Source organism: Carcharodon carcharias, chromosome 19 (genome assembly GCF_017639515.1).
Source record: "Carcharodon carcharias isolate sCarCar2 chromosome 19, sCarCar2.pri, whole genome shotgun sequence".
Lineage (NCBI taxonomy): Eukaryota > Metazoa > Chordata > Chondrichthyes > Lamniformes > Lamnidae > Carcharodon > Carcharodon carcharias.
In genome coordinates this window covers 104434349-104460928 of record NC_054485.1, presented here as the reverse complement: position 1 = coordinate 104460928, position 26580 = coordinate 104434349, and the positions used below count along the sequence as shown (strand labels likewise).

The 26580-nt window shown below is 47.9% G+C and overlaps 1 protein-coding gene across 7 annotated transcripts in view; it reads right to left on the bottom strand.

Annotated features, from left to right (window-relative positions):
• Positions 1 to 26580, bottom strand: part of LOC121291866 (butyrophilin subfamily 1 member A1-like) — a 40070-nt gene that overhangs the window by 3601 nt on the left and 9889 nt on the right. For 2 of the 7 annotated variants that reach the window (XM_041213478.1, XM_041213480.1), the window contains exons 2-11: positions 20502 to 20606; positions 18628 to 18972; positions 12063 to 12347; positions 11085 to 11204; positions 9134 to 9160; positions 8731 to 8757; positions 8163 to 8183; positions 6434 to 6454; positions 4147 to 4173; positions 3543 to 3569 (exon numbers count right to left, since the gene is read on the bottom strand). In XM_041213478.1, coding sequence (XP_041069412.1) covers positions 3543 to 3569; positions 4147 to 4173; positions 6434 to 6454; positions 8163 to 8183; positions 8731 to 8757; positions 9134 to 9160; positions 11085 to 11204; positions 12063 to 12347; positions 18628 to 18972; positions 20502 to 20571 — 970 coding nt within the window. In that variant the 5' untranslated portion in view covers positions 20572 to 20606. The remainder of the gene's footprint in view (positions 1 to 3542; positions 3570 to 4146; positions 4174 to 6433; positions 6455 to 8162; positions 8184 to 8730; positions 8758 to 9133; positions 9161 to 11084; positions 11205 to 12062; positions 12348 to 18627; positions 18973 to 20501; positions 20607 to 26580) is intronic. The other 5 variants (XM_041213484.1, XM_041213485.1, XM_041213481.1 and 2 more) reach the window with 4 other exon arrangements.

Below are 26580 nucleotides of genomic sequence, written 5' to 3'. Positions count from 1 at the left end.
CCTCAACATTTTAAAATTTATATGAATGATCTGGATGAAGGGATCCAAGGTATAGTTGCTAAATTTACTACTGATGATACAAAGAAAGGTAGGGAAGTAAATTGTGAAGAGTACATAAGGAGGCTACAAAGGGATATAGTTAAGTTAGGGGATTGGGAAAAGATCTGGGAAATGGAGTATAATGTGGGAAAATGTGAAATGATTCATTATGGCAGTTAGAATAAAAAACAAGCATATTTTCTAAATCGTGAGAGATTGCAGAGCTCTGAAATGCAGAGGAATCTGGATGTCCTAGTGAATAAATCGCAAAGGTTTGGAGTGAAGGTACAATAAGTAATTAGGAAAGCTAATAGAATATTTTCATTTGTGAGGGGAACTGAATACAAAAGTAGAGAGATTATAAAAACAAAAAAACTGCAGATGCTGGAAATCCAAAACAAAAACAGAATTACCTGGAAAAACTCAGCAGGTCTGGCAGCATCGGCGGAGAAGAAAAGAGTTGACGTTTCGAGTTCTCATGACCCTTCGACAGAACTTGAGTTCGAGTCCAAGAAAGAGTTGAAATATAAGCTGGTTTAAGGTGTGTGTGTGGGGGCGGAGAGATAGAGAGACAGAGAGGTGGGTGGGGGGGGGGGGGGGGGTGTGGTTGTAGGGACAAACAAGCAGTGATAGAAGCAGATCATCAAAAGATGTCAACGACAATAGTACAATAGAAAACATAGGTGTTAAAGTTAAAGTTGGTGATATTATCTAAACGAATGTGCTAATTAAGAATGGATGATAGGGCACTCAAGGTATAGCTCTAGTGGGGTTTTTTTTTATATAATGGAAATAGGTGGGAAAAGGAAAATCTTTATAATTTATTGGAAGAAAAAAAAAAGGGAAGGGGGAAACAGAAAGGGGGTGGGGATGGGGGAGGGAGCTCATGACCTAAAGTTGTTGAATTCAATATTCAGTCCGGAAGGCTGTAAAGTCCCTAGTCAGAAAATGAGGTGTTGTTCCTCCACTTTGCGTTGGGCTTCACTGGAACAATGCAGCAAGCCAAGGACAGACATGTGGGCAAGAGAGCAGGGTGGAGTGTTAAAATGGCAAGCGACAGGGAGGTTTGGGTCATTCTTGCGGACAGACCGCAGGTGTTCTGCAGAGCGGTCGCCCAGTTTACGTTTGGTCTCTCCAATGTAGAGGAGACCACATTGGGAGCAACGAATGCAGTAGACTAAGTTGGGGGAAATGCAAGTGAAATGCTGCTTCACTTGAAAGGAGTGTTTGGGTCCTTGGACGGTGAGGAGAGAGGAAGTGAAGGGGCAGGTGTTGCATCTTTTGCGTGGGCATGGGGTGGTGCCATAGGAGGGGGTTGAGGAGTAGGGGGTGATGGAGGAGTGGACCAGGGTGTCCTTTTGATGATCTGCTTCTATCACTGCTTGTTTGTCCCTACAACCACAGCCCCCCCGCCTCCACCTCTCTGTCTCTCTATCTCTCCGCCCCCACACACACACCTTAAACCAGCTTATATTTCAACTCTTTCTTGGACTCGAACTCAAGTTCTGTCGAAGGGTCATGAGGACTCGAAACGTCAACTCTTTTCTTCTACGCCGATGCTGCCAGACCTGCTGAGTTTTTCCAGGTAATTCTGTTTTTGTTTTAGAGAGGTTATACTTCAGTTATACAGGGCATTGGCGAGACCACATCTGGAGTGCTATGTACATTGAGATAAAAACAAAAAAACTGCGGATGCTGGAAATCTAAAACAAAAACAGAATTACCTGGAAAAACTCAGCAGGTCTGGCAGCATCGGCGGAGAAGAAAAGAGTTGATGTTTCGAGTCCTCATGACCCTTCGACAGAACTTGAGTTCGAGTCCAGGAAAGAGCTGAAATATAAGCTGGTTTAAGGTGTGTGTGTGTGGGGGGTGGAACAAGGCAACAGAGATACGGAAATCTTGTCGCAGAGAGGAACAGAACTTCTTCAAGGAGGTAGGCATTTCTTGAAGAGCAGTGGCAGTCAATTAAACACAGAGATAAAAACAAAAAAACTGCGGATGCTGGAAATCCAAAACAAAAACAGAATTACCTGGAAAAACTCAGCAGGTCTGGCAGCCTCTCTGCGACAAGATTTCCGTATCTCTCTGTTGCCTTGTTCCGCCCCCCACACACACACCTTAAACCAGCTTATATTTCAGCTCTTTCCTGGACTCAAACTCAAGTTCTGTCGAAGGGTCATGAGGACTCGAAACGTCAACTCTTTTCTTCTCCGCCGATGCTGCCAGACCTGCTGAGTTTTTCCAGGTAATTCTGTTTTTGTTTTGGATTTCCAGCATCCGCAGTTTTTTTGTTTTTATCTCTGTGTTTAATTGACTGCCACTGCTCTTCAAGAAATGCCTACCTCCTTGAAGAAGTTCTGTTCCTCTCTGCGACAAGATTTCCGTATCTCTCTGTTGCCTTGTTCCGCCCCCCCCACACACACCTTAAACCAGCTTATATTTCAGCTCTTTCCTGGACTCGAACTCAAGTTCTGTCGAAGGGTCATGAGGACTCGAAACATCAACTCTTTTCTTCTCCGCCGATGCTGCCAGACCTGCTGAGTTTTTCCAGGTAATTCTGTTTGTGCTATGTACATTGTTGGTTACCTTATTTAAAGATAGATGTAAGTGTGTTGAAAGCAGTTCAGGGAAGGTTTGGATTGGGCGGGTTGTCCAGAAGAAATGCTGGACAGGCTAGCTCATATCCGCTGGAGTTTAGAAGAGCAAGAGGTGACTTGACTGAAACATATAAGATCCTGAGGGGTCTTGGCAGGCTGGATGTGGAGAGGACATTTCATCTTGTTAGACAACCTAGAAATAGGGGTCACTGTTTATAAATAAGGGGTCACCCATTAAAGACAGAGATGAGGAGAAGTATTTTCTCTCAAAGGGTGGTTAGATTTTGGAAATCTCTTCCTCAAAAGGTGGTGGAAACAGAGTCTTTGAATATTTTTAAGGCAGAGCGAGATAGTTTCTTGATAAGCAAGGGGGTGAAAGATTATCGGAGCTAGGTGGGAATATGGAGTTGAGGTTAAAAATCCAGTCAGCCATGATCTTATTGAATGGTGCAGCAGGCTTGAGGGGCCGAGTGGCCTACTTCTGCTCCTAATTCGTATGTTCTTAAGGGGGGATTTGATAAACATGTTCAGGAACTTTAATAGCTCCTCCTTATTAATTTTTGTTGCTGCCCCTCCTGTCACTGGGAACAGAGGACACAGATTGTTGATTATTGGTTAAAAAACAAGAGGGGGATAAAACATTGAAAAAAAACGCAGCAGTCAAACAAGGAAACACTTAAAGGGCAATATTTACAGGGCTATGGGGAAAGAGCAGGGGAGTGGGAATAATTGAACAGCTCTTTCAAAGAGTCGGCACAAATTCAATGGGCTGAATGGCCTCCTCCTGTGCTATAAGATTCTATGATACTAAAAGGTGAGGCCAATTCCACGTGCACACTCTCTCTCACACACGCACTCATGTGCGCACAACTCAATAAGGAATCACTTGTGAGGTGCAAATCTTACCTTTAGCATCAGTCATCCTCATTAAGGCTGAAAAGATAAAAAGAATGAAATTAACTTGTCTTTAAATAATTCATTATACATTTTAGTATTCAGTGATTAGGAAATGTCTAAAAGAGAAACTTTTTCTGAAGATTTAAAGTGAGAGATAGAGTGACAGCGAGCTGTCCTCTGGGCAAAGCAGAGTTTAGCTACTGATACTGACAGCTTTAGATTCTGGCTTCATATGTTAGCAACAATATCACAATGGGGATATGTTCCCCCCAACACTATCTTCTGAAAGACCTTCCTAAATCCGCATTCTCTATCGCCTAGAAGGACAAGGGCAGCAGATAGATGGGAACACCACCACCTGCAAGTTCCCCTCCAAGCCACATACCACCCTGACTTGGAAATATATTGCTGTTCCTTCACTGTCGTGGGTCGAAATCCTGGAACTTTCTTCCTAACAGCACTAGTGGGTGTACCTACACCACATGGACTGCAGCGGTTCAAGAAGGCAGCTCACTACCACCTTCTCAAGAGCAATTAGGCATGGGCAATGAGTGCTGGTCTAGCCAGTCATGCCCACATCCTGAGAATGAATAAATAATATCCTGAGTCCTACCTGTTTCAGGGATAAGGCAAATATTGGCTAAAAGGAAAAACACATCTTTTAGTGAACAGCTTTACATATCTGACAATCATGGAGATTTATATCGAGCATGTTTTCATCATTGAGCATAAACCTGAGGAGATCACAACTGGAATACCTGTGGTCTGTGAATCCACAGGCAATGCCATACAATATAAATGACTTTAACCTGTTACAGAAACACTGACGGGCATCTACACTCCCCAATTATATCCCTTTATTGCTGATTCTTGTTCCCCTGCCTCCTACTAGGAGAGACAGGGAGGGTCTTTTTGAAGGAAAGCTTTTTATAAAAGAGGTGACCTGATGGAGGGATTTAAAATTTCGAACAGTGTTCGAGAGGGTGGACATGGAGAAGTTGCCACTTGTGGGTGAGATGGAGATCTCTCGGGTCTTGTTAAACTAGGGGTATCAGCGATATGGAACAAAGGTAGGTAATTGGAGATCTGCCATAGTCTCATTGAAGCCTGCAGCAGGCTTGAGGGGCTGAATGGCCACCTCATGTTTGTACACGTTACAGTGTGGTATTCAGACACACTCTCTCTCAATGCAGAATTGCACTGACACCCACACAGATACACGCCCTCACAGATACCCACACACAGACACACCCACACAGATACACCTATGCAGACATGCACACACACGCGGATACGCCTGCACAGAAATGCACTCTTGGACACATACCCACAGATACACACATACGGACACACCCAAACTGACCCACACAGGTACACAGGCGCGCACACACCCACACAGATACACGCTTACACAGATATACACACACCCACACACATACATACACACTGACACACACACCCACACAAATGCACACATGTTCACACCCCCACACAGATACACAGATGTACGCACACACGGACACACACCCACACAGATGTGCGCACACGCCCACGCAGATACACTGACGCGCGCACACGCCCACGCAGATACACAGACGCGCGCACACGCCCACGCAGATACACAGACGCGCGCACACGCCCACGCAGATACACAGACGCGCGCACACGCCCACGCAGATACACAGACGCGCGCACACGCCCACGCAGATACACAGACGCGCGCACACGCCCACGCAGATACACAGACGCGCGCACACGCCCACGCAGATACACAGACGCGCGCACACGCCCACGCAGATACACAGACGCGCGCACACGCCCACGCAGATACACAGACGCGCGCACACGCCCACGCAGATACACAGACGCGCGCACACGCCCACGCAGATACACAGACGCGCGCACACGCCCACGCAGATACACAGACGCGCGCACACGCCCACGCAGATACACAGACGCGCGCACACGCCCACGCAGATACACAGACGCGCGCACACGCCCACGCAGATACACAGACGCGCGCACACGCCCACGCAGATACACAGACGCGCGCACACGCCCACGCAGATACACAGACGCGCGCACACGCCCACGCAGATACACAGACGCGCGCACACGCCCACGCAGATACACAGACGCGCGCACACGCCCACGCAGATACACAGACGCGCGCACACGCCCATGCAGATACACAGATGCGCGCACACACCCACGCAGATACACAGATGCGCGCACACACTGACACACACCCACACAGATGCACACACCCACACACACAGACACAAACCCACACAGATGTGTGCAGATGCACAAACACAGACACACCCACACAGGTGCACAAACACCCACACCGACACAGACACACGGACACACCCTCTAGAAAAGTACAGACTCAAGAACCCACAAGATAACAAATAAAACAGGATGTACCCTGAAATCAAGGTTTCACTTTCTCCTGCTGCCATTAAGGAATTGTCTTAATAAACTAGTCAACCTCCTGTAGTATTGAATTCACGATTGAAGTGTGGCCTTCAGCTGATGTGGGGTTAGAGAATATGTACAATGGGATCAAGGTACACAGGCAGAATTCAATCGTCTTTTTGAAGCCATCCCCACGTATAATGGAAACCCTCTATTGATCCAGTCACATTGTGACCACACCCTCCAGTCAGTGCTGTGCCTCCACTGGTGAGAGGGTGCAATTACAGCCTGACTGGCGATTCAGGCAATCGGTCTTAATCATTGTTGGTTAAGGGATAAATATTGGCCAGGACACCAGGGAGAACTCTCCCCTCCTCTCTTCTTCAGTGGAATGAGATCTCATACATCCCGGAGGGGGCAAACAGGGCTTCAGTTTAATGTCTCACCGAAAAGAAGCTATAACCATGGTGCCATCTTACCTAGCTCGACCTGGAGACTTTCTGGGCAAGGAAGAGAGAAAAAACAAAATTACTCAGCAGCAGAGCCACATATATCCTTTCTACATCCCCTTAGCCGATGCAAGGAACAGCCTCATTCATTTACAAACTTACAGCTAGGGACAAGTGTTTCCCCTTAACAGCAGTTGGAGCCCATATGGCGTGACCACCATCTACTGGTCCAGTAGCATACAACACACAATGATCACATGACAAATAACTCAGAATTGATAGGCTTAGAGCAAGTCAGTTGACATCCAGAAGGGTGTTTAAACAGTGGAGTAGGAATGGGGAGATGTAAAGAACGAGTTTTCCAAACTCAGGACGTTCCAAAGCACTTTACAGCCAATGTAGACCCGTCGGGCTGTATGGCTCACAATGAATGTCGGCATTGAATACTAAATGTATTATAATTGTATTGAAGCACTTCAGAGCGCCACATGATGTATGTCGATAACTCCAATACCATTGCACTGTCCTTCTCTGTAATGACCATGTTGAAATGACTGTAATATTCATTGATTGTATCGAATCACCTCGTGATCCATGTGTAAAAGTTGAACCTGATTGCACTTTTTGTGATGGTCGTTTAGAAATGTTTTGTAAATGTTCTTTCAGATATTTTATAAATAAAGTATATTTTCATAAAGAAACAAACTTTATGGCCAATGAATTGAGGCACCTCAGAGAGGAACATGCAGAATGAAGGAAAGTTGAATTGTATTGCATCTTATGTCATTTTTCAGTTTGAAACGTTTTGGTCTCCAGCTGTATACCTGATGTGGAAAATATATTGTTAAGATCAAGAGTGGAGGATACTGCACGGAGACAGGAGGGGAGGATACTGCACGGAGACGGGAGGGGAGGATACTGCACGGAGACCTGTCAAACTTTCTGAAATTTTCAAGTTGAGATGGTCTGTAATGTACTTTTATAAATAAAGTAATATTGTTGGGGGAAAAAAAACTTTACAGCCGATTAAGTACTTTTTGGGGCATAGACACTGTTGTACTGTAGGAAACACGGCAGCCAATTTGCACACAACAAGCTCCCACAAACAGCGATGTGATGATATCTCAGGTTCCCTGCTTTAATCAATGTTGGTCATGGGGTAAATACTGGCCAGGACACTGCAGGGAGAACTTCCAGCACACACTCCAAATAGCCGTCATGGGGCGGTGGCTGGGGGGGGGGGGGGTGCGGCGGCGGTTGGTGGTGGTGGTTTATCATATCCACCAGAGAGGGCAGAAGGGGCCTCGGTTTAATGCCTCAACAGAAAGACGGCACCTCTGACAATGCAGCATTGAAGAGTGTTGGCCTGGGTGATGTGCTCAAGTCTCTGAAGTGGGACTTGAACCAGGAACCTTTCGGACTCGGGGGCACGAGTGGTACCCACTGAGCCCGGCCTGATACCCTGCCTCCCCCAGGCGCTGCAATAGACCCAGGTGCAAGAACAGGTTCTGCCTCTCCAAAGAGGTAAGCACGCTGGCCACAGTGATGTTGAGTTTGAAGGGAATGGGTGTTGCAGACAGCCTGTGCTCCCTGGCAGAACAAGCGTCACTACGTGTGAAGATATTTGCACAGATAGAGACTCCACTCTGTTCCCCATTTGATGGAGACTGGGGGAATTCTCAGCTGGGCAAGACTGAGCACAATACAGAAAGACAAACCCCTCCCATGTTAATGATAATCCTTTAGCATGAGTTCTTACCAAACTTCATTTTGAGGTCCTCTGAAAGGAAAAGAAAGAATAAAATTAAAATAAAACCTGCAGAAACCATTTCTCCAATTTGACTCTTGCATACTTTGTGGGGTGAGAGAATTCATGAACTCCCCCGAAGTCTTAAGCCCAGAGATGCCAAGAGAAGATTTTACACGAAAGGAAGAGCCATTCCAATCCCAGTGTGCGCACTCTCGCTCTCTCTCTCTCTGGGTGACCCTTCCTCAGTGCCATCCTCCCACCCATCTGACCAATAACCCTTATACTCTCACTGTGTGAACCCTCCCCTCAGTACCATCCTCAGGCTTTCACTGTCTGTCTGCAGCTCCAGCTGTCTGTGACTCCACCTGTCTGTCTGCGGCTCCAGCACCGCCTATCTGTCTGTGGTTCTGGCTCCATCTGTTCATCCTCAGATCCCGCTCCGTCTGTCTGTGGCTCTGGCTACCTGTCTGTCTGTCTGTCAGACTCTCTCTTGCTCTCACTCTCACTCTCCCACTTTGTTCCAGGTCACAGAAATCCCCAGCCCTGTCTTTAGAACATTCTGGAAATGTTTACTCACGGTTCTGCTGCAACTCTTGCAAATATTCTAAAATACAAAAAGAGAGTCCAAAATCACTCAAGATACACAATTCGTTCAAGCCCAACTATTTTGTTGCTGATTCAAGTGCTCGTGACTCCAGCAAAAGCAGCATTTTCCATATTTTTAGCCGCCCCTGTTTAATATCCTCCACAGATCGAACCTGCATCAGTCTCAGAGCAAAACACCAGCTGCCTAGTCCCAATATCAAGATACAAGCTCAGTCTCAGAACAAAGTGCCTGACCAATTGCCTAGTGCCAGAGGGGCAAAGGCCAGTGTCTGACCCACTGCCCCACCCAGCCCCAGAGGGGGAAAGGACAGTGTCTCGAGATCCCAAGGTTGCGAACAGCTGTACAGAAATGAAAGTGTTTGTTTTTCTCTCACCTGCAGCTTTTGGCCTATTTGCTAGATCTGAAAGAGAAGAGAGAGAATCACCAACATCTGAAATTGTACGTAAACTATTGAAAGCATTTGCTGATCTACAATCTCTTCCACCACGACAGTGCTTACAGGAGAGTACTGAGGCCAATTGTAACTTGACCCACAGCCTTGGGTTTGTATGTGTCCACACATGGCGAACGATCAGCAGCCTGACAGGTATTCAGGATCCAGATGACACTCAGGACCTCCCCCAAGCCCCTTAGACTTTTGGGTCTGTACAGGGAGGTGAAGGATGGTTAGGGGAAGTGAGATGGAGGGAGACCGAGTTCATTAAAAGGGGGAGTGGGAGTTGAGCGTTGAAGGAGGCACACAGCAGGGGATTATTTAATCTCAGAGATAAAAACAATAAACTGCGGATGCTGGAAATCCAAAACAAAAACAGAAACAGAAATACCTGGAAAAACTCAGCAGGTCTGGCAGCATCGGCGGAGAAGAGCACAGTTGACGTTTCGAGTCCCCATGACCCCTCAACAGAATTGGGGTTATGAGGACTCGAAACGTCAACTGTGCTCTTCTCCGCCAATGCTGCCAGACCTGCTGATTATTTAATCTCTCCTGGTCTTCCACCCTATGAAGGACCTTCTCTTTGGTACTTTCTACCCCCTCCCTGCTTTCTCTACCTCAGGACGTGCTTAAAACCTGTTACAAGTACATGCCTCAAGGGCAGTTAGGAACTGCCTTGCCAGTGACGTTCACATTCCACAACGGGATTTTAAAAATACCTTAACAATTTCCCCCAGTTCTGATGAAGGGTCATCGAGCAGAAACACGGGCTTGAATTTTACCCTCGTCGGGCCTTTGACACCCGCCCCCGATCGGCTCCCCGACCACGATTTCACGCCGCCTGGCCAACTGACGGCCAGCCGGCGTGAAAGGCACGCTGAAAGGGTAAGCGCTGGCGGGAGGTGGGGGGGGGGGGTGTCGGGAAGAGGTCGGGCGATGATGTCACTGCGGGCCCAAAAGCGGAGAGCTGCCTCAGAGAGCCGCAGGCCTGCGAGTAATAAAATAACGGTGTAAAAAGCTGCAAACAAAGATGTCCATGCGTCACAATCAAGCACCCGAAGGCACACCTCGGAAAAGCTGCTGTCCCCAGAGATACCTCGCTCCTTTCTTTCCTTTCCAGACGGAGATTGCATCCCGCCCTCGGATGAGGTTTCCCGAAAAGCGTAAGGGCCGCTCGGCCAGTTCGCCTGTCCGCCAGCTGGAAGGAAAAATCCGGAGGCGCTTGCCCCGCTAACGGGCAGAATTGCCCTCTTGATTGTTGGCGGGCGGGCGGGCTTCCTTCCTTCTGTTTGCGCGTGCTCGCCAAGCAAAATATCGCTCGAGTGTGCGATAACGTCGGGGCACCTTCCTGCGCGGTTTTACACCCGACTACAGGACCTAAACCCTGTTTCTCCCACCTCAGATGCTGCCTAACCTGCTGAGTATCTCCCATTTCCCATTCCCAGCTTCCGCAGTGTTTGCTTTTGATTCTAAATTCTCATTGGGTCAGTTGTTAGGATATACATTTGCCCAAGATTCACTCTCAGGACATGGGCTTCGCTGGCTGGGCCAGCATTTACTGCCCATCCCTAACTGCCCTTGAGAAGGTGGTGGTGAGCTGCCTTCTTGTACCCGCTGCAGTCCCTGTGGTGTAGGTACACCCACAGTTCAGTTAGGAAGGGAGTTCCAGGATTTTGACCTAGCGACAGTGAAGGAACGGCGATATATTTCCAAGTCAGGATGGTGAGTGGCTTGGAGGGGAACCTCCAGGTGGTGGTGTTCCCATCTAACTGCTGCCCTTGTCCTTCTCGGTGGTAGAGGTTGTGGATTTGGGGCTTTTTCATTGTGGGCCAACCTAACTCAACCAAGGAATCACCAATTGGTATCCTGTCACACGACCAAGAGCTCGTACCTCGGACATATCTCTGTTGCTTCCTGAAGAATAGGAGTAGGCCGATGATGAAGGCGAGGATGGTGAAGAAGATCAGGAGGAAGGCATAAAGCCAGCCGGAGGTCTTGGGATAGAATTCAGCTGCAGGGGGAGGGGAAGCAGAAAGAAATGATTTCAAAAATAAAAACACCAACACCCACCAAGCCTCGTCCCCTTCTGCCTCTCCCTCGGACGCCGTCACCCTCTGGTGAATAGGGTTGCTAGAGCAACGCATGTTCCTCAGTTACCAGCTCACTGACCCACAGTCAGTTCCTCTCCTTGCGTATTTATATGTAATGTAGCGAAACATCCCAGGGTGCTTCACAGGAAGGATCCAAATTTGTCACCCATAAAGGTGACATCAGGTCAGATGGTCAAAGAGGGAGTGTTTAAGGAGTATCTTAAAGGAGGAAAGGGAGACAGGGAGAGGGAGAGGTTTAGGTGGCGGTGGGGGCAAAATTCCAGAGCTTTGGGCCTCAGCAGCTGAAAGCACAGCCACCAATGGTGGAGGTGGGAAGGCAGGATGGGGGTGGGTGGCAAGGACATGACTCAGCAAACAGGTCACCCGAGGAGAACTTTGTCACAAAGGATTGTAGCGTGGCAGGGAGGGTGGTAGGGGGGAAGAGAAAAAGAGAGAGAGGGTCAGAGAAGGATTGAAGTTCGCACCAGAGTGAAAACGAGCTTAAGCCTGTTGTGCCACCCGTCCAGCTCTGTCGTGTTAAAGGACGGACAATGTTGCGTGGGACCTTCCGCATTGGAGTATGAGATCTCTGGACGTTGGCTGGAGGTGATGCCCAATGAACCAAGGTGGTGTACAATTGGCATACAAGCGGGCACACAAACAGGGGCTTGCACACATGGGTTCACAAGTGGACACACACACACACACACACACACACACACACAGACACACACACACACGCACACAAGCACAAATGCAAAGGCACAATTATCACTGACCTGGGACATAGAACACGGCACTGGCTGTCTTGTTCAACCCCACACTTCGCAGTAGACAGTTAAAGGTGTTCCCAGAGTCACTCGTCACATCGATGAAGCTCTTCACTTTGATGAAGGATTTGGGATTCTTAATCATTATCGGTTGGCTCTGCTGGGCTAGGGCCTTACCATTCTCATCCCTCCACTCCACCGTCGGTTCAGGAAACCACTGCTGGGACTCACACAGCAGCTGAATTCCATTCCCCGTGTACTTGTCCAAGTTGATCGATGGCATTTCTCCTAAACCTGCCAACATAATTGGGCCCAGTTATTAAAACCACACAGCACCACATGGGGTTACAGGAGAGAAGCTCTCAGACAGATAGTCAGCCCTGGCTTAAAGGGTAGCACTCTCGCCCCTGAATCCAGAGGGTCGCCGGTTCAATCCCACTTCAGGGACTTGAACACAAGTTCCAGGTCTTACTACAATGTACAGGCATTGGTGAGACCACACCTAGCACACTGTGTACAGTTTTGGCTCCATACTTAAGGAGGGACATACTTGGGAAGCAAATTCAGAAAAGGTTCGCTAGGCTGATTCCTGGGATGAGAGGGGTTGTCCCATCAGGAAAAGTTTAGCAGGTTGGGCCTATACTCATTGGAGTTTAGAAGAATGAGAGGTGATCTTAATGAAACATGTAAGATTCTGAGGGGACTTGATGGAGTAGATGCTGAGAGGGTGTTTCACCTCTTGGGGGATATCTAGAACTAGAGACCACAGTTTTAAAAGAAGGGGTCTCCCATTTAAGTCAGGGATGAGGAGAATTTCTTTCTCTCAGAGGGCATTTGGAATTCTCTTCCCCAGCGAGTGGAAGCTAGGTCATTGAATATATTCAAGGCTGAGTTTGATAAGAATTTTTATTGGCAAAGGAGTTAAGGGTTGGGTGGGGGTGGGGACTGGTGGAGGGGCAGGCAAAAAAGTGAATTTATGGCCATAATCAGATCAGCCATGATCTTATCGAATGGCGAAGTGAGCTCGAGGGGCCAAATGGCCTACTTCTGCTCCTATTTCTTATGATCTTAGATCGACACTCCCAGCGCGGCACCAAAGGAGTGCTACAGAGTCGGAGATGCCGTCTGCCGTCTTCAGGTAGAAATTAAACCGAGGTTCCACCTGGCCTTTCAGGTGGGAGAAGAGCTGGGGGGGGGGTCCTCCCCACTGTCCTGGGTCAATATTTATCACTCAAAACACATCACTAAACAAAAAAAAAAGATTATTACATCAGTTCTGATGAAGAGTCATACGGACTCAAAACGCCAACTGTATCCATCTCTGCAGACGCTGTCAGGCCTGCTGAGTTTCTCCAGCTATTTTTGTTTTTGTTTCAGATTTCCAGCACCCGCAGTATTTTGCTTTTACCAGATTATTTCTTTTTTTTTACTGTTTGTGGGATCTTGCTATGTGCAATGTTTCCTACAACAGTGGCTACACTTCAGAAATAATTCATTGGCTGTAAAGCCCTTTGGGACAAGCTGAGGTGCTGGAAGAAGCTATGGAAATGCAAGACCTTTCTGTTAGAGAATAAGGCAGACCAGAGGCCAATAAAAAAATCAGGGAGAAGCTATTTAAAACCAACAGTTTTGCCCCTCTGCATGGGCTTGGTTGATAAATGCAGTGAGAATCTTGCAAAGAGGCAGAAGCATTTACGCAGTGAGGTGCCCTGAAGGGACAAAGATGCATTGAGGAAATAAGTGCTGCGATAAACCATTCCAGGGATTAGGCTTCACGTACAAAGGTTCTGCCTCCAATGTTGGGTGGAGGGTGAATGCGGGATGCTTGAGGGGGGGGGGGGGGGGGGAGGGCAAAGTTTTGGTTGAACATAAGGCGCTACACAAATGCTCATGACAAAAAGGAGAAGAAACATCTTAAATTTCTGAGGCCTTTCGCCACCTCAGTGCCTTGTTGCTAATGACGTGCAGCCACTGCTGTAAAACAGGAGACACACTCTCAAAAGGAGATAGGGAGCTGAGATTCACAGCCGGGCGCTCTGAAACACAAAGGTCAAACAGTTCAGGGGGAACAGGGAGCCTGAGGGTGTGACAAGGAGGAGGGTGTTGCAGCCCCTGCTCAATGCTGAGCGATTAAATCACGTGTCCAAACACACTGCGCTGGAAGCCCAAAATCTCTCAATCTTCGTCTATCTGTGCTGTCAGACTGACTCTTTACACAGTACGTGGAGCACAGAAACAGGCCACTCGGCCCAGCAGCTCCATGTTGGCATTTACACTCCACACAAGTCTCCTCCCGGCCTACTTCATCTCATCTCATCCTATCAGCAAAGGTAGGGGAAAAGAAACAAATTTGAAGTAGGCTGTGGGGGTAATTAGCAAAGCAAATGGGGTCTTAGGCTTCACCACCAGAGGCCCTGTCTTCAAAAGCAGGGAAATTATTCTGAACCTTTATAGGGCTCTTGTTAGGCCTACAACTAGAGTGTAGTATCCAGTTCTGGTCACCACACTTGAGAAAAGATGTGAGGGTCCTTGAGAGGCCGCAGAGGAGATTTACCAGAATGGCTCCAGGGATAGTAGGGGGTGGTGGCACGGTGGTTACTTACAGGGTTAGGTTGAAAGGGCTGGGGTTGTTCTCCTTGGCGCAAAGGAGACTGAGGGGAGATTTGATAGAGGTGCACGAGATTATGACAGGTTTGGACAAGGTAGACAAGGAGAAACTGTTCCCATTACGCGGCAAATGATAATGAACTGGAACTCGCTGCCTACGAGGGCGGTGGGAGTGAAGACAGAATCACAGAGTGCAGAAGAGGCCCATCAAGTCTGCACCAACACGTGAGAAACACTTGACCTACCTACCTAATCCCATTTACCATCACTTGGCCCATAGCCTTGAATGTTATGACGTGCCAAGTGCTCATCCAGGTACTTTTTAAAGGATGTGAGGCAACCCGCATCCACCATCCTCCCAGGCAGTGCATTCCAGACCATCACCACCCTCTGGGTAAAAAAGTTTTTCCTCACATCCCCCCTAAACCTCCTGCCCCTCACCTTGAACTTATGCCCCCTTGTGACTGACCCTTCAACTAAGGGAAACAGCTGCTCCCTGTCCACGCCCCTCATAATCTTGTACACCTCGATCAGGTCACCACTCAGTCTTCTCTGCTCCAATGAAAAAAACCCAACCTCTCTTCATAAATTAAAGGTTTCACCCTAGGCAACATCCTGGTGAATCTCCTCTGCACCCCCTCCAGTGCAATCACATCCTTCCTATAATGTGGCGACCAGACTGCACACAGTACTCCAGCTGTGACCTCACCAAGGTTCTAGACAACTCCAGCATGACCTCCCTACTTTTGTAATCTATGCCTCAATTGATAAAGGCAAGTGTCCCATGTGCCTTTTTCACCACCCCACTAACATGTCCCTCCGCCTTCAGAGATCTATGGACACACACACTGACACACCAAGGTCCCTTTGTTCCTCAGAACATCCTACTGTCATGCTGTTCATTGAATACTTCCTTGTCAAATTACTCCTTCCAAAGTGTATCACCTCACTTTTCAGGGTTAATTTCCATCTGCCACTTATCTGCCTATTTGACCATCCCATCTATATCTTCCTGTAGCCCCAGACAGTCAACCTCACTGTGAACCACCCAGCCAATCTTTGCGTGAAACACTTCAAAAGGGAATTGGGTGAGCACTTGAGGGAGATGAACTTGCAGGGCTCCAAGGATAGAGTGGGGGGGGAGAATGGGACTGACTATATTGAACAAGCATGGACTCGATGGGCCAAAAGGTCACCTCCCCTGCTGCAAATGACTCTATATATTCGTCAGACTGATTTTATACAACTCTTAAAAAATAAAATCCAAACCCAGCAGTGGCTGTTCGTTCCTGGAGGAATAGAACAGAAACGCGGAGAGGTTATGTTCATTTAATATTGAGCTTCGGTGAGGCTACACATGGAAAAATAGTTCTGGTCTCCCTATTATACAAAAAAGGAGAGATGTAAGGGATTAGAGAAGGTAAAATAGACTTACTGGAAGGACACCAGAAGCAAGAGGTTATAAATATCAGGAAAGATTGAACAGGTTGGGGGTCTTTAGAAAGAGAAGGCTGATGGGTTACCTGATAAAAGGTCTTTAATGTTATGAACAGGTTTGCTCAGGTATATGTAGAGAAGAACATTCCATTTGCAAGAGCGCCTGAAATAAAGGACTATAAACATAAGAGAGTCACCAAGGAATGCAATCGAGAATTCAGGGAAACCTCTTTACCTAGAGAGTGATGAGAATGTGGAACTCACAACCACAGGGAGTAGCTGAGGTGAACAGTGTAGAAACTCCTCAAGGAGAAAAAGTTGAAAGGAGCTTCAATCGAAGTGTCCAAAATCATGGAGGCTTTCAAGAGTGTATTTCAATTTCACAAGAAACCACTTCCAGTGGGAAAAGGTTTTTTTTTATTCATTCATGGGGTGTGGGCTTCACTGGCTAGGCCAGCATTTATTGTTGTCCCTAATTGCCCTTGAGAAGGTGGTGATAAGTTGCCTTCTTGAACCACTGCAGTCCATGTGGTGTAGGTACACCCACAGTGTTGTGAGGAAGGGAGTTCCAGGATTTTGACCCAGCGTCAGTGAAGGAACGGTGATATATTTTCAAGTTAGGATGGTGAGTGACTTGGAGGGGAACTTCCAGGTAGTGGTGTTCCCATCTATTTGCTGTCCTTGTCCTTCTACAGGGTAGTGGTCATGGGTTTGGAAGGTGCTGTCTAAGGATCCTTGGTGAATTCCTGCAGTGCATCTTGTAGATGGGACACACTGCTGCTACTCTGTGTCGGTGGTGGAGGGAGTGAATGTTTGTGCATGTGGTGCCAAGCAAGCGGACTGCTTTGTCCTGGATGGTGTCCAGCTTCTTGAGTGTTACGAGAGCTGCACTCATCCAGGCAAATGGGGAGTATTCCATCACACTCCTGTCTTGTGTCTTGTAGATGGTGGACAGGCTTTGGGGAGTCAGGAGGTGAGTTACTTTTCACAGAATTCCTAGCCTTTGACCTGCTCCTGTAGTCATACTATATTCAGTTTCTGGCCAATGATAACCCCCAGGATGTTGATAGTGGGGGATTCAGCAATGGTAATGCCATTGAATGTCAAGGGATGGTTAGATTCTCTCTTGTTGTAAATGGTCATTACCTGGCACTTGTGTGGCATGAATGTTACTTGCCACTTGTCAGCCCAAGTCTGGATATTGTCCAGATCTTGCTGCATTTGGACATGACTGCTTCAGTATCTGAGGAGTCATGAGTGGTGCTGAACATTGTGCAATCATCAGCGAACATCCCAACTTCTGACCTTATGATGGAAGGAAGGACATTGATGAGGCAGCCGAAGATGGTTGGGCTGAGGACACTACCCTGAGGAACTCCTGCAGTGATGTCCTGGAGCTGAGATGACTGACCTCCAACAACCACAACTAGGTATGACTCCAACCAGTGGAGAGGTTTCCCCTGATTCCCATTGACTTCAGTTTTGCTAGGGCTCCTTGATGCCACATTCGATCAAATGCGACCTTGATGTCAAGGGCAGTCACTCTCACCTCACCTCAGTAACCAGAGGACACAGGCCTCAGGTGATTGGCAATAGAGAGACAGGGGACACAAGGAGACAATTAATGAAACAGTGAGTTGCTGTGATTTGGAATGCAATGACGGAATTAGTGGTGGATGCTGTTTCAGTAGTAATATTCAAAAGGGAATTGGATAAGTACTTGAAGAGAAAATATTCACAGGCTACAGGGAAAGAGAAGGGAGAGTTGGACCAAAAACAGAAAATGCTGGAAAAATGCAGCAGGTCTGGCAGCAAATATGGAGACAGAGAAACTGAGTTAACCTTTCGAGTCCATATGACTCTTCTTCAGAGCTGGACAGAAGTAGAAACGTGAAGAGCTTTATATGTTGGAAAGTGAGGGAGTGGAGCAGGGGGAGCAAAATAGAAGGTCAGGGATTGGTTAGAGGTCAGGAGAGAGATTAAATGACAAACTTGTAATGGAGCGTGAGCTGGATGAAGTGAAGAGCTCCTACCAAAGGGACAGTACAGATCTGATAGGCTGATTGTCCTTCATGTTGTGTCATACTGCAATTCCGTGCCAGGGCTTCACAAACCTGTGGCTCAACAAAGGGAGCCACCAACCACCACACACCTCACCACCCCCCACCCCAAAAATACCCCACTGAACTAGTGAAGCCTCCCCTGCCACTCAACAACTCCTCTCAAATTTCCACTTGGCCTGAGACATTTAAGTGGGGTCACAGTGAGGAAGGGGAAGAACTGCTCTGTGTCTTTAAGGGGAAACTGGGGAAATGCAAGATGGAGAAAGAATGAGAAGATATTGATAGGGTGAGACAGGATAGGAGGAAGTTTGGCCTGGAACATAAATGCCAGGATAGTCCTGATGGGCCGAATAACTTGTGTCTGTGCTTCAATAATCTGTAGTAGTTAAAAAAAAAGCACTTACAGGAACCATAGTTCATTCTTATGGCCAAAGATAAGCGGGGAATCAATGCCAAAAAGTACTTACTCGCCACGTTCAGTTTGATTATTGCACTTTCCATTTCCATGTTCCGCAAATCCACAAAACACTCATAATCGCCCTCGTCCGCCAGCTCGACCTTTGTTAGCTTCAGAGACACATTGCCCTCCTTGAATTCACTGGCAAAGAGTTGGGTCCTGTCCTTGTATCTGGTGTCCTGCCCAGTGTTCTCATCCTGCCCAAACCTGTAGAGGTGGATCAGTGCGTTTCCCTTGGTCCAGCGGATCTCCAAGTCTACGACTGGCACCGTGAGGATTAGCTGGCATTCCAGCACTACTGTGGCACCAATCTCAACCAAGATCGGGTATTGCAAGCAAGAGACTTGAAACTCTCCTGAGGAAGGAAGGAAACCTTCAGTGACTGGGGGGAGGAGAGAGGGAGGAGGCGGTAGCAGAGGGAGCGGTCACCTCAGGATTCTCGCTGGGCTACATTAAAACGGGTTTCCAAGAAATAAAGTATCTGGCAAATTGCTATTTATGAACTGTACATCGATGTATGTAACATGAAGGGAGATTTAGTGTACTGGTACAAGGGGGTGACGATTTCATTAAGGTGGAGAGAATGCAGAAGCTGGGGTTCTTCTCCACAGAGAAAAGAAGGTGTTGGTGGTCGGGGGTTAGAGATTTGATCGAGGTGTTCAAAATTAAAGTCAATAAGGAGAAAATGTTGCCACTGGCCGGGGGGGTGGGGGCGATAACCAGAGGATTGTCCACATAGGCTTTGAGTTCAATTCTCTGGAGTGGGACTCGAACCCACTTCAGATTCAGACTGAAGGGAATTGGCAAGTGAACGATTCTCTTATCACCCCTGTGCTCACTCACCTACATCAGCTCCTGCTCAAGTAATGTACGAATAACATGCGAATTAGGTGTAGAAGTAGACTACTCGCCATTCAATAAGATCGTGGCTGATCTGAATGTAACCTCAACCCCACGTCCCTAATTACCCCTGATAACCTTTCGTCCCCTTGTTAATCAAAAATCTATCTCGCTCTGCCTTAAAAATATTCAAAATGTTGTGTCTTGATTTTAAAATTCTCATCCTTGTTTTCAAATACCTCCATAACCTAGCCTTCCAGCCGCCGCCCCCGCCCCCCCCATCTCTGTAATCTCCTCTCATCCCACAACCCTCTGAGATATCTCCGCCCCTCTAATTTTGGCCTCTTGTGCACCCCAATTGGTGGCCATGCCTTCAGCTGTCTCGGCACTAAGCTCTGGAGTTCGCTCCCTACACCTCTCCACCTTACTTTCCTCCTTTAAGATACTCCTTCAAACCCACCTCTTTAACTAAGCATTTGGTCATCTGACATAATAACTCCTTACTTGGCTCGGTGTCATACTTTATCTTATAAAGTTCCCGGGAAGTGCCAGTGAAGGTGCTATATAAATATAAGTTGTTGCTGTACAAGCAGATTCATTATAAAACAGTCAAAAGGGGGATGGGATAAATAGAGGTTTTCCAAGTTGCATATGGCAAAGAAATAGCTTGCAGGGCGTGTGAAGAAAGATAGATGGAGCTGCTGGTGAACAAGAGCTGGTGTTGGGGGGTGCGGGCAATGATCGCTGAAGGGAGCTGCAAGACCTCTATGACTCAACAGTGAACAGACTTGCCCACGAGATTGAGTTAGACATGAGTCACCACAGCACAGAAGGAGGCCACTTAGCCCACTGGATCCATGCCAGCTCTCTGTAGAGCAGCTGCTGCCATGTGCCGCAAAGCTGCCTGGATAATTAACTAACACTATTTGTAACTTTTAATTCCATCCCATCCCCACCCCACCATCCCTCAAACACAGTACCCCCTGCCTGCATCAATACGAAGCGAGGGGATTGATACATATTTCAGCAGGTGCTCTCTCTCACCTGTCAGTGCAGAATGGATCCTGAGGAGGAGAATTAGAGACAGGGCCCAGGACCCCATCCTCGAGAACATCCTGAGCGAAACTCCAAAGCCTGTCCGTGCAGGCCCTGAAAGACAAGAGGTTTTGTTAGGGTTGACACTTCATGGAATTATATAAATTTTGCAATACAGAAACAGCCTGCTTCACCCTGTGATAGCATGTTTCACTTTCTCATAACTCTCTGGGTAAATAAGTTTCTCCTGAATTCCAAACTGGTTTTATTAGTGAATATCTTTTTATTTATTAATTAATGGGGTGTGGACATCACTGGCAAGGCCAGAATAACTGCCCATCCCTAACTGCCCCTTGAGAAGGTGGTGGTGAGCTGCCTTCTTGAACCGCTGCAGTCCCTGTTGTGTAGGTACACCCACAGTGCTGTTAGGGAGGGAGTTCCAGGATTTTAACCCAGCGACAGTGTAGGAATGGTGATATATTTCCAAGTCAGGGTGGTTGAGTGGGCTTGGAGGGGATGTTCCTATGCATCTGCTGCCTTTGCCCTTCTAGGCGGTTGAGATCACGGGTTTGGAATGCACTGTGGAAGGAGTTGCTGCACAGCAGCTTATGTTCATGACCAGTAAGATTTATGACACTCCAATTCATTTCACTTTTGTAAAGTCAGTTCATGCTCACCTGTCCCAGTCCTATTATTGACCGCTGCACAGGAACCTCCCATTTCTCCAGTTAAGAGGGGGAGATGCTGGCATAGTGGTAATGTCACTGGACTAGTAATCCAGAGGGCCGGGCTAATGCATATGGGGCACAAATTCAAAATCCCACCATGGTAGCTGGCGGAATTTGAATTCAATTACTAAATCTTGCATAGAGAGCTGGTAACCATGACAACTGCCACCGATTGTCATAAAAACCCATCTGGTTCACTGATGTACTTTAGGGAAGGAAATCTGCCATCCTTACCCGGTCTGGCCTACATGTGACTCCAAACCCACAACAATTGCTAAAAAGAGATATATCAAATCTTTCAATCTCACACTCATCAGGACACTTTGCAAGAATACAAATATAAGGGGAAAACAACAATTTATACTGTATGTGAAGAGAGTGCTGACTGGTTAGCAAGTAAACTCTGATTGGTAGAGGCAATGCCATGGAGGATGCACCAGTGATGGTGACTGACAGTTAACTGCCAAGCACTGTTAGGAATTTAAGCTGCCTGGCTTAAATTTCAAACCCGAGATAATTCTAAAATACAAGCAAAATAATCTGGATACTGGAAACCCAAAATAAAAACAAAATGCTGGAAAAGCTCAGCATCAGTGTTGCAGCATCAGTGGAGAGACAAACTGAGTTAATGCTTCGATCCTTCTGAGGAGGAGTCATATTAGACTCGAAACATTAACTCCGCAGGGCTGAAGGATTGTAGGGCTGGAGAAGGTGCCAGTTGGGATAGAGGCAGCAGATTGTTTCGGCGAGTTCTGGTTTATGTGGTGGATGGGAGGTAGGCTCGTTGAGATTAAACCGCCTCCAAAATCTCCACACTTCCTGACAAGTGGTGATCAGCAAATGGAGGGGGTGAAATTCTTGACTGTAATCTTGAAGCAGTAGAGACCTGGAGAGAGAGAGATATGCAGAGACATGGAGGGAGAGAGAGAGAGAGAGAGAGAGAGAGAGAGAGAGAGAGAGAGAGAGAGAAGCAGAGACATGGAGGGAGAGAGAAAGAGAGAGAGATAGAGAGAGAGAAGCAGAGACATGGAGGGAGAGAGAGCGAGAGAGAGAAGCAGAGACATGGAGAGAGAGCGAGAGAGAGAAGCAGAGACATGGAGAGAGAGAGAGAGAGAGAAGCAGAAACATAGAGAGAAGCAGAGACATGGAGAGAGAGAGAGAGAGAGAGAGAGAGAAGCAGAGACATGGAGAGAGAGAGAGAGAGAGAGAGAAGCAGAGACATGGAGAGAGAGAGAGAGAGAGAGAGAGAAGCAGAGACATGGAGAGAGAGAGAGAGAGAGAGAGAAGCAGAGACATGGAGAGAGAGAGAGAGAGAGAGAGAAGCAGAGACATGGAGAGAGAGAGAGAGAGAGAGAGAAGCAGAGACATGGAGAGAGAGAGAGAGAGAGAGAGAGAGAGAGAAGCAGGGACATGGAGAGAGAGAGAGAGAGAGAGAGAGAAGCAGGGACATGGAGAGAGAGAGAGAGAGAGAGAGAGAAGCAGAGACATGGAGAGAGAGAGAGAGAGAGAGAGAGAGAGAAGCAGAGACATGGAGAGAGAGAGAGAGAGAGAGAGAGAGAGAGAAGCAGAGACATGGAGAGAGAGAGAGAGAGAGAGAGAGAGAGAGAGCAGAGAGAGAGAGAGAGAGAGAGAGAGAGAGAAGCAGAGACATGGAGAGAGAGAGAGAGAGAGAGAAGCAGAGACATGGAGAGAGAGAGAGAGAGAGAGAGAAGCAGAGACATGGAGAGAGAGAGAGAGAGAGAGAAGCAGAGACATGGAGAGAGAGAGAGAGAGAGAGAAGCAGAGACATGGAGAGAGAGAGAGAGAGAGAGAAGCAGAGACATGGAGAGAGAGAGAGAGAGAGAGAAGCAGAGACATGGAGAGAGAGAGAGAGAGAGAGAAGCAGAGACATGGAGAGAGAGAGAGAGAGAGAGAAGCAGAGACATGGAGAGAGAGAGAGAGAGAGAAGCAGAGACATGGAGAGAGAGAGAGAGAGAAGCAGAGACATGGAGAGAGAGAGAGAGAGAAGCAGAGACATGGAGAGAGAGAGAGAGAGAGAGAGAGAAGCAGAGACATGGAGAGAGAGAGAGAAAGAAGCAGAGACATGGAGAGAGAGAGAGAGAGAGAAGCAGAGACATGGAGAGAGAGAGAGAGAGAGAGAAGCAGAGACATGGAGAGAGAGAGAGAGAAGCAGAGACATGGAGAGAGAGAGAGAGAAGCAGAGACATGGAGAGAGAGAGAGAGAGAGAGAAGCAGAGACATGGAGAGAGAGAGAGAGAGAGAGAAGCAGAGACATGGAGAGAGAGAGAGAGAGAGAGAGAAGCAGAGACATGGAGAGAGAGAGAGAGAGAGAGAGAAGCAGAGACATGGAGAGAGAGAGAGAGAGAGAGAGAGAAGCAGAGACATGGAGAGAGAGAGAGAGAGAGAGAGAGAAGCAGAGACATGGAGAGAGAGAGAGAGAGAGAGAAGCAGAGACATGGAGAGAGAGAGAGAGAGAGAGAAGCAGAGACATGGAGAGAGAGAGAGAGAGAGAAGCAGAGACATGGAGAGAGAGAGAGAGAGAGAGAGAAGCAGAGACATGGAGAGAGAGAGAGAGAGAGAGAAGCAGAGACATGGAGAGAGAGAGAGAGAGAGAGAAGCAGAGACATGGAGAGAGAGAGAGAGAGAGAGAAGCAGAGACATGGAGAGAGAGAGAGAGAGAGAGAAGCAGAGACATGGAGAGAGAGAGGAGAGAGAGAATCAGAGACATGGAGAGAGAGAGAGAGAGAAGCAGAGACATGGAGAGAGAGAGAGAGAGAGAAGCAGAGACATGGAGAGAGAGGGAGAGAGAGAAGCAGAGACATGGAGAGAGAGAGAGAGAGAGAAGCAGAGACATGGAGAGAGAGAGAGAGAGAGAAGCAGAGACATGGAGAGAGAGAGAGAGAGAGAGAAGCAGAGACATGGAGAGAGAGAGAGAGAGAGAGAGAAGCAGAGACATGGAGAGAGAGAGAGAGAGAGAGAAGCAGAGACATGGAGAGAGAGAGAGAGAGAGAGAGAAGCAGAGACATGGAGAGAGAGAGAGAGAGAGAGAGAAGCAGAGACATGGAGAGAGAGAGAGAGAGAGAGAGAGAGAAGCAGAGACATGGAGAGAGAGAGAGAGAGAGAGAAGCAGAGACATGGAGGGAGAGAGAGAGAGAAGCAGAGACAGGGAGGGAGAGAGAGAGAGAAGCAGAGACAGGCAGGGAGAGAGAGTCAAGAAGAGACAGGGAGGGAGAGAGAGAGAAGCAGAGACAGGGAGGGAGAGAGAGAGAAGCAGAGACAGGGAGGGAGAGAGAGAGAAGCAGAGACAGGGAGGGAGAGAGAGAGAAGCAGAGACAGGGAGGGAGAGAGAGAGAAGCAGAGACGGAGGGAGAGAGAGAGAGTAGCAGAGACATGGAGAGAGAGAGAGAGAGAAGCAGAGACATGGAGAGAGAGAGAGAGAGAGAGAGAAGCAGAGACATGGAGAGAGAGAGAGAGAGAAGCAGAGGCATGGAGAGAGAGAGAGAGAGAGAGAGAGAGAGAAGCAGAGACATGGAGAGAGAGAGAGAGAGAGAGAGAGAGAGAAGCAGAGACATGGAGAGAGAAGCAGAGACATGGAGAGAGAAGCAGAGACATGGAGAGAGAGAGAGAGAGACAGACTCAGAGACATGGAGAGAGAGAGAGAGAGAAGCAGAGACATGGAGAGAGAGAGAGAGAGAGAAGCAGAGACATGGAGAGAGAGAGAGAGAGATGAGAGAGAGAGAGAGAGAGAAGAGAGGACATGGAGAGAGAGAAGAAGCAGAGACATGGAGAGAGGAGACGAGAAGAGAAGCAGAGACATGGAGAGAGGAGAGAGAGAAAAGAAGAGAGACATGGCTGAGAGAGGAGAGAGAGAGAGAAGAGAGAAGCAGAGACATGCGAGAGAGGAGAGAGAGGAGAAGCAGAGACATGGAGAGAGAGAGAAGAAGCAGCGACATGGAGTGAGAGAGAGAGAGAAGCAGAGAACATGAGGAAGGAGAGAAGAGAGAGAGCAGAAGACATGGAGAGGAGCAGAGAGAGAGAGAAGCAGAGACATGGAGGAGAGATAGAGAGAGAGATGAGAGAAGCAGAGACAGGAGAGCGAGAGAAGAGAGAAAGAAGCAAGACATGGAGTGAGAGATGAGAGAGAGAGAGAGAAGAAGCAGAGACTGGGAGAGGAGAAGAGAGGTGAGAAGAGAGAGGAGAAGCAGGAGACATGGAGAGAGAGAGAGAGTGGGAAGAGAGAAGCAGAGACATGGAGAGAGAGAGAGAGAGAGAGAAGCAGAGACATGGAGAGAGAGAGAGAGAGAGAGAAGCAGAGACATGGAGAGAGAGAGAGAGAGAGAGAAGCAGAGACATGGAGAGAGAGAGAGAGAGAGAGAAGCAGAGACATGGAGAGAGAGAGAGAGAGAAGCAGAGACATGGAGATGAGAGAGAGAGAGAGAAGCAGAGACATGGAGAGAGGAGAGAGAGAGAGAGAAGCAGAGACATGGAGAGAGAGAGAGAGAGAGAGAGAAGCAGAGACATGGAGAGAGAGAGAGAGAGAGAAGCAGAGACATGGAGAGATGAGAGAGAGCGAGAGAAGCAGAGACATGGAGAGAGAGAGAGAGAGAGAAGCAGAGACATGGAGAGAGAGAGAGAGAGAGAAGCAGAGACATGGAGAGAGAGAGAGAGAGAGAGAAGCAGAGACATGGAGAGAGAGAGAGAGAGAGAGAGAATCAGAGACATGGAGAGAGAGAGAGAGAGAGAGAGAAGCAGAGACATGGAGAGAGAGAGAGAGAGAGAGAGAAGCAGAGACATGGAGGAGAGAGAGAGAGAGAGAGAAGGAGATATGGAGAGAGTGAGAGAGAGAGAGAGGAGCAGAGACATGGAGAGAGAGAGAGAGAGAAGCAGAGACATGGAGAGAGGAGAGAGAAGCAGGAGACATGGAGAGAGAGAGAGAGAGAAGCAGAGACATGGAGAGAGAGAGAGAGAAGCAGAGACATGGAGAGAGAGAGAGAGAAGCAGAGGACATGGAGAGAGAGAGAGAGAGAAGCAGAGACATGGAGAGAGAGAGAGAGAGAAGCAGAGACATGGGAGAGAGAGAGAGAGAGAAGCAGAGACATGGAGAGAGAGAGAGAGAAGCAGAGACATGGGGAGAGAGAGAGAGAGAGAAGCAGAGACATGGAGAGAGAGAGAGAGAGAGAAGCAGAGACATGGAGAGAGAGAGAGAGAGAAGCAGAGACATGGAGAGAGAGAGAGAGAGAAGCAGAGACATGGAGAGAGAGAGAGAGAAGCAGAGACATGGAGAGAGAGAGAGAGAGAAGCAGAGACATGGAGAGAGAGAGAGAGAGAAGCAGAGACATGGAGAGAGAGAGAGAGAAGCA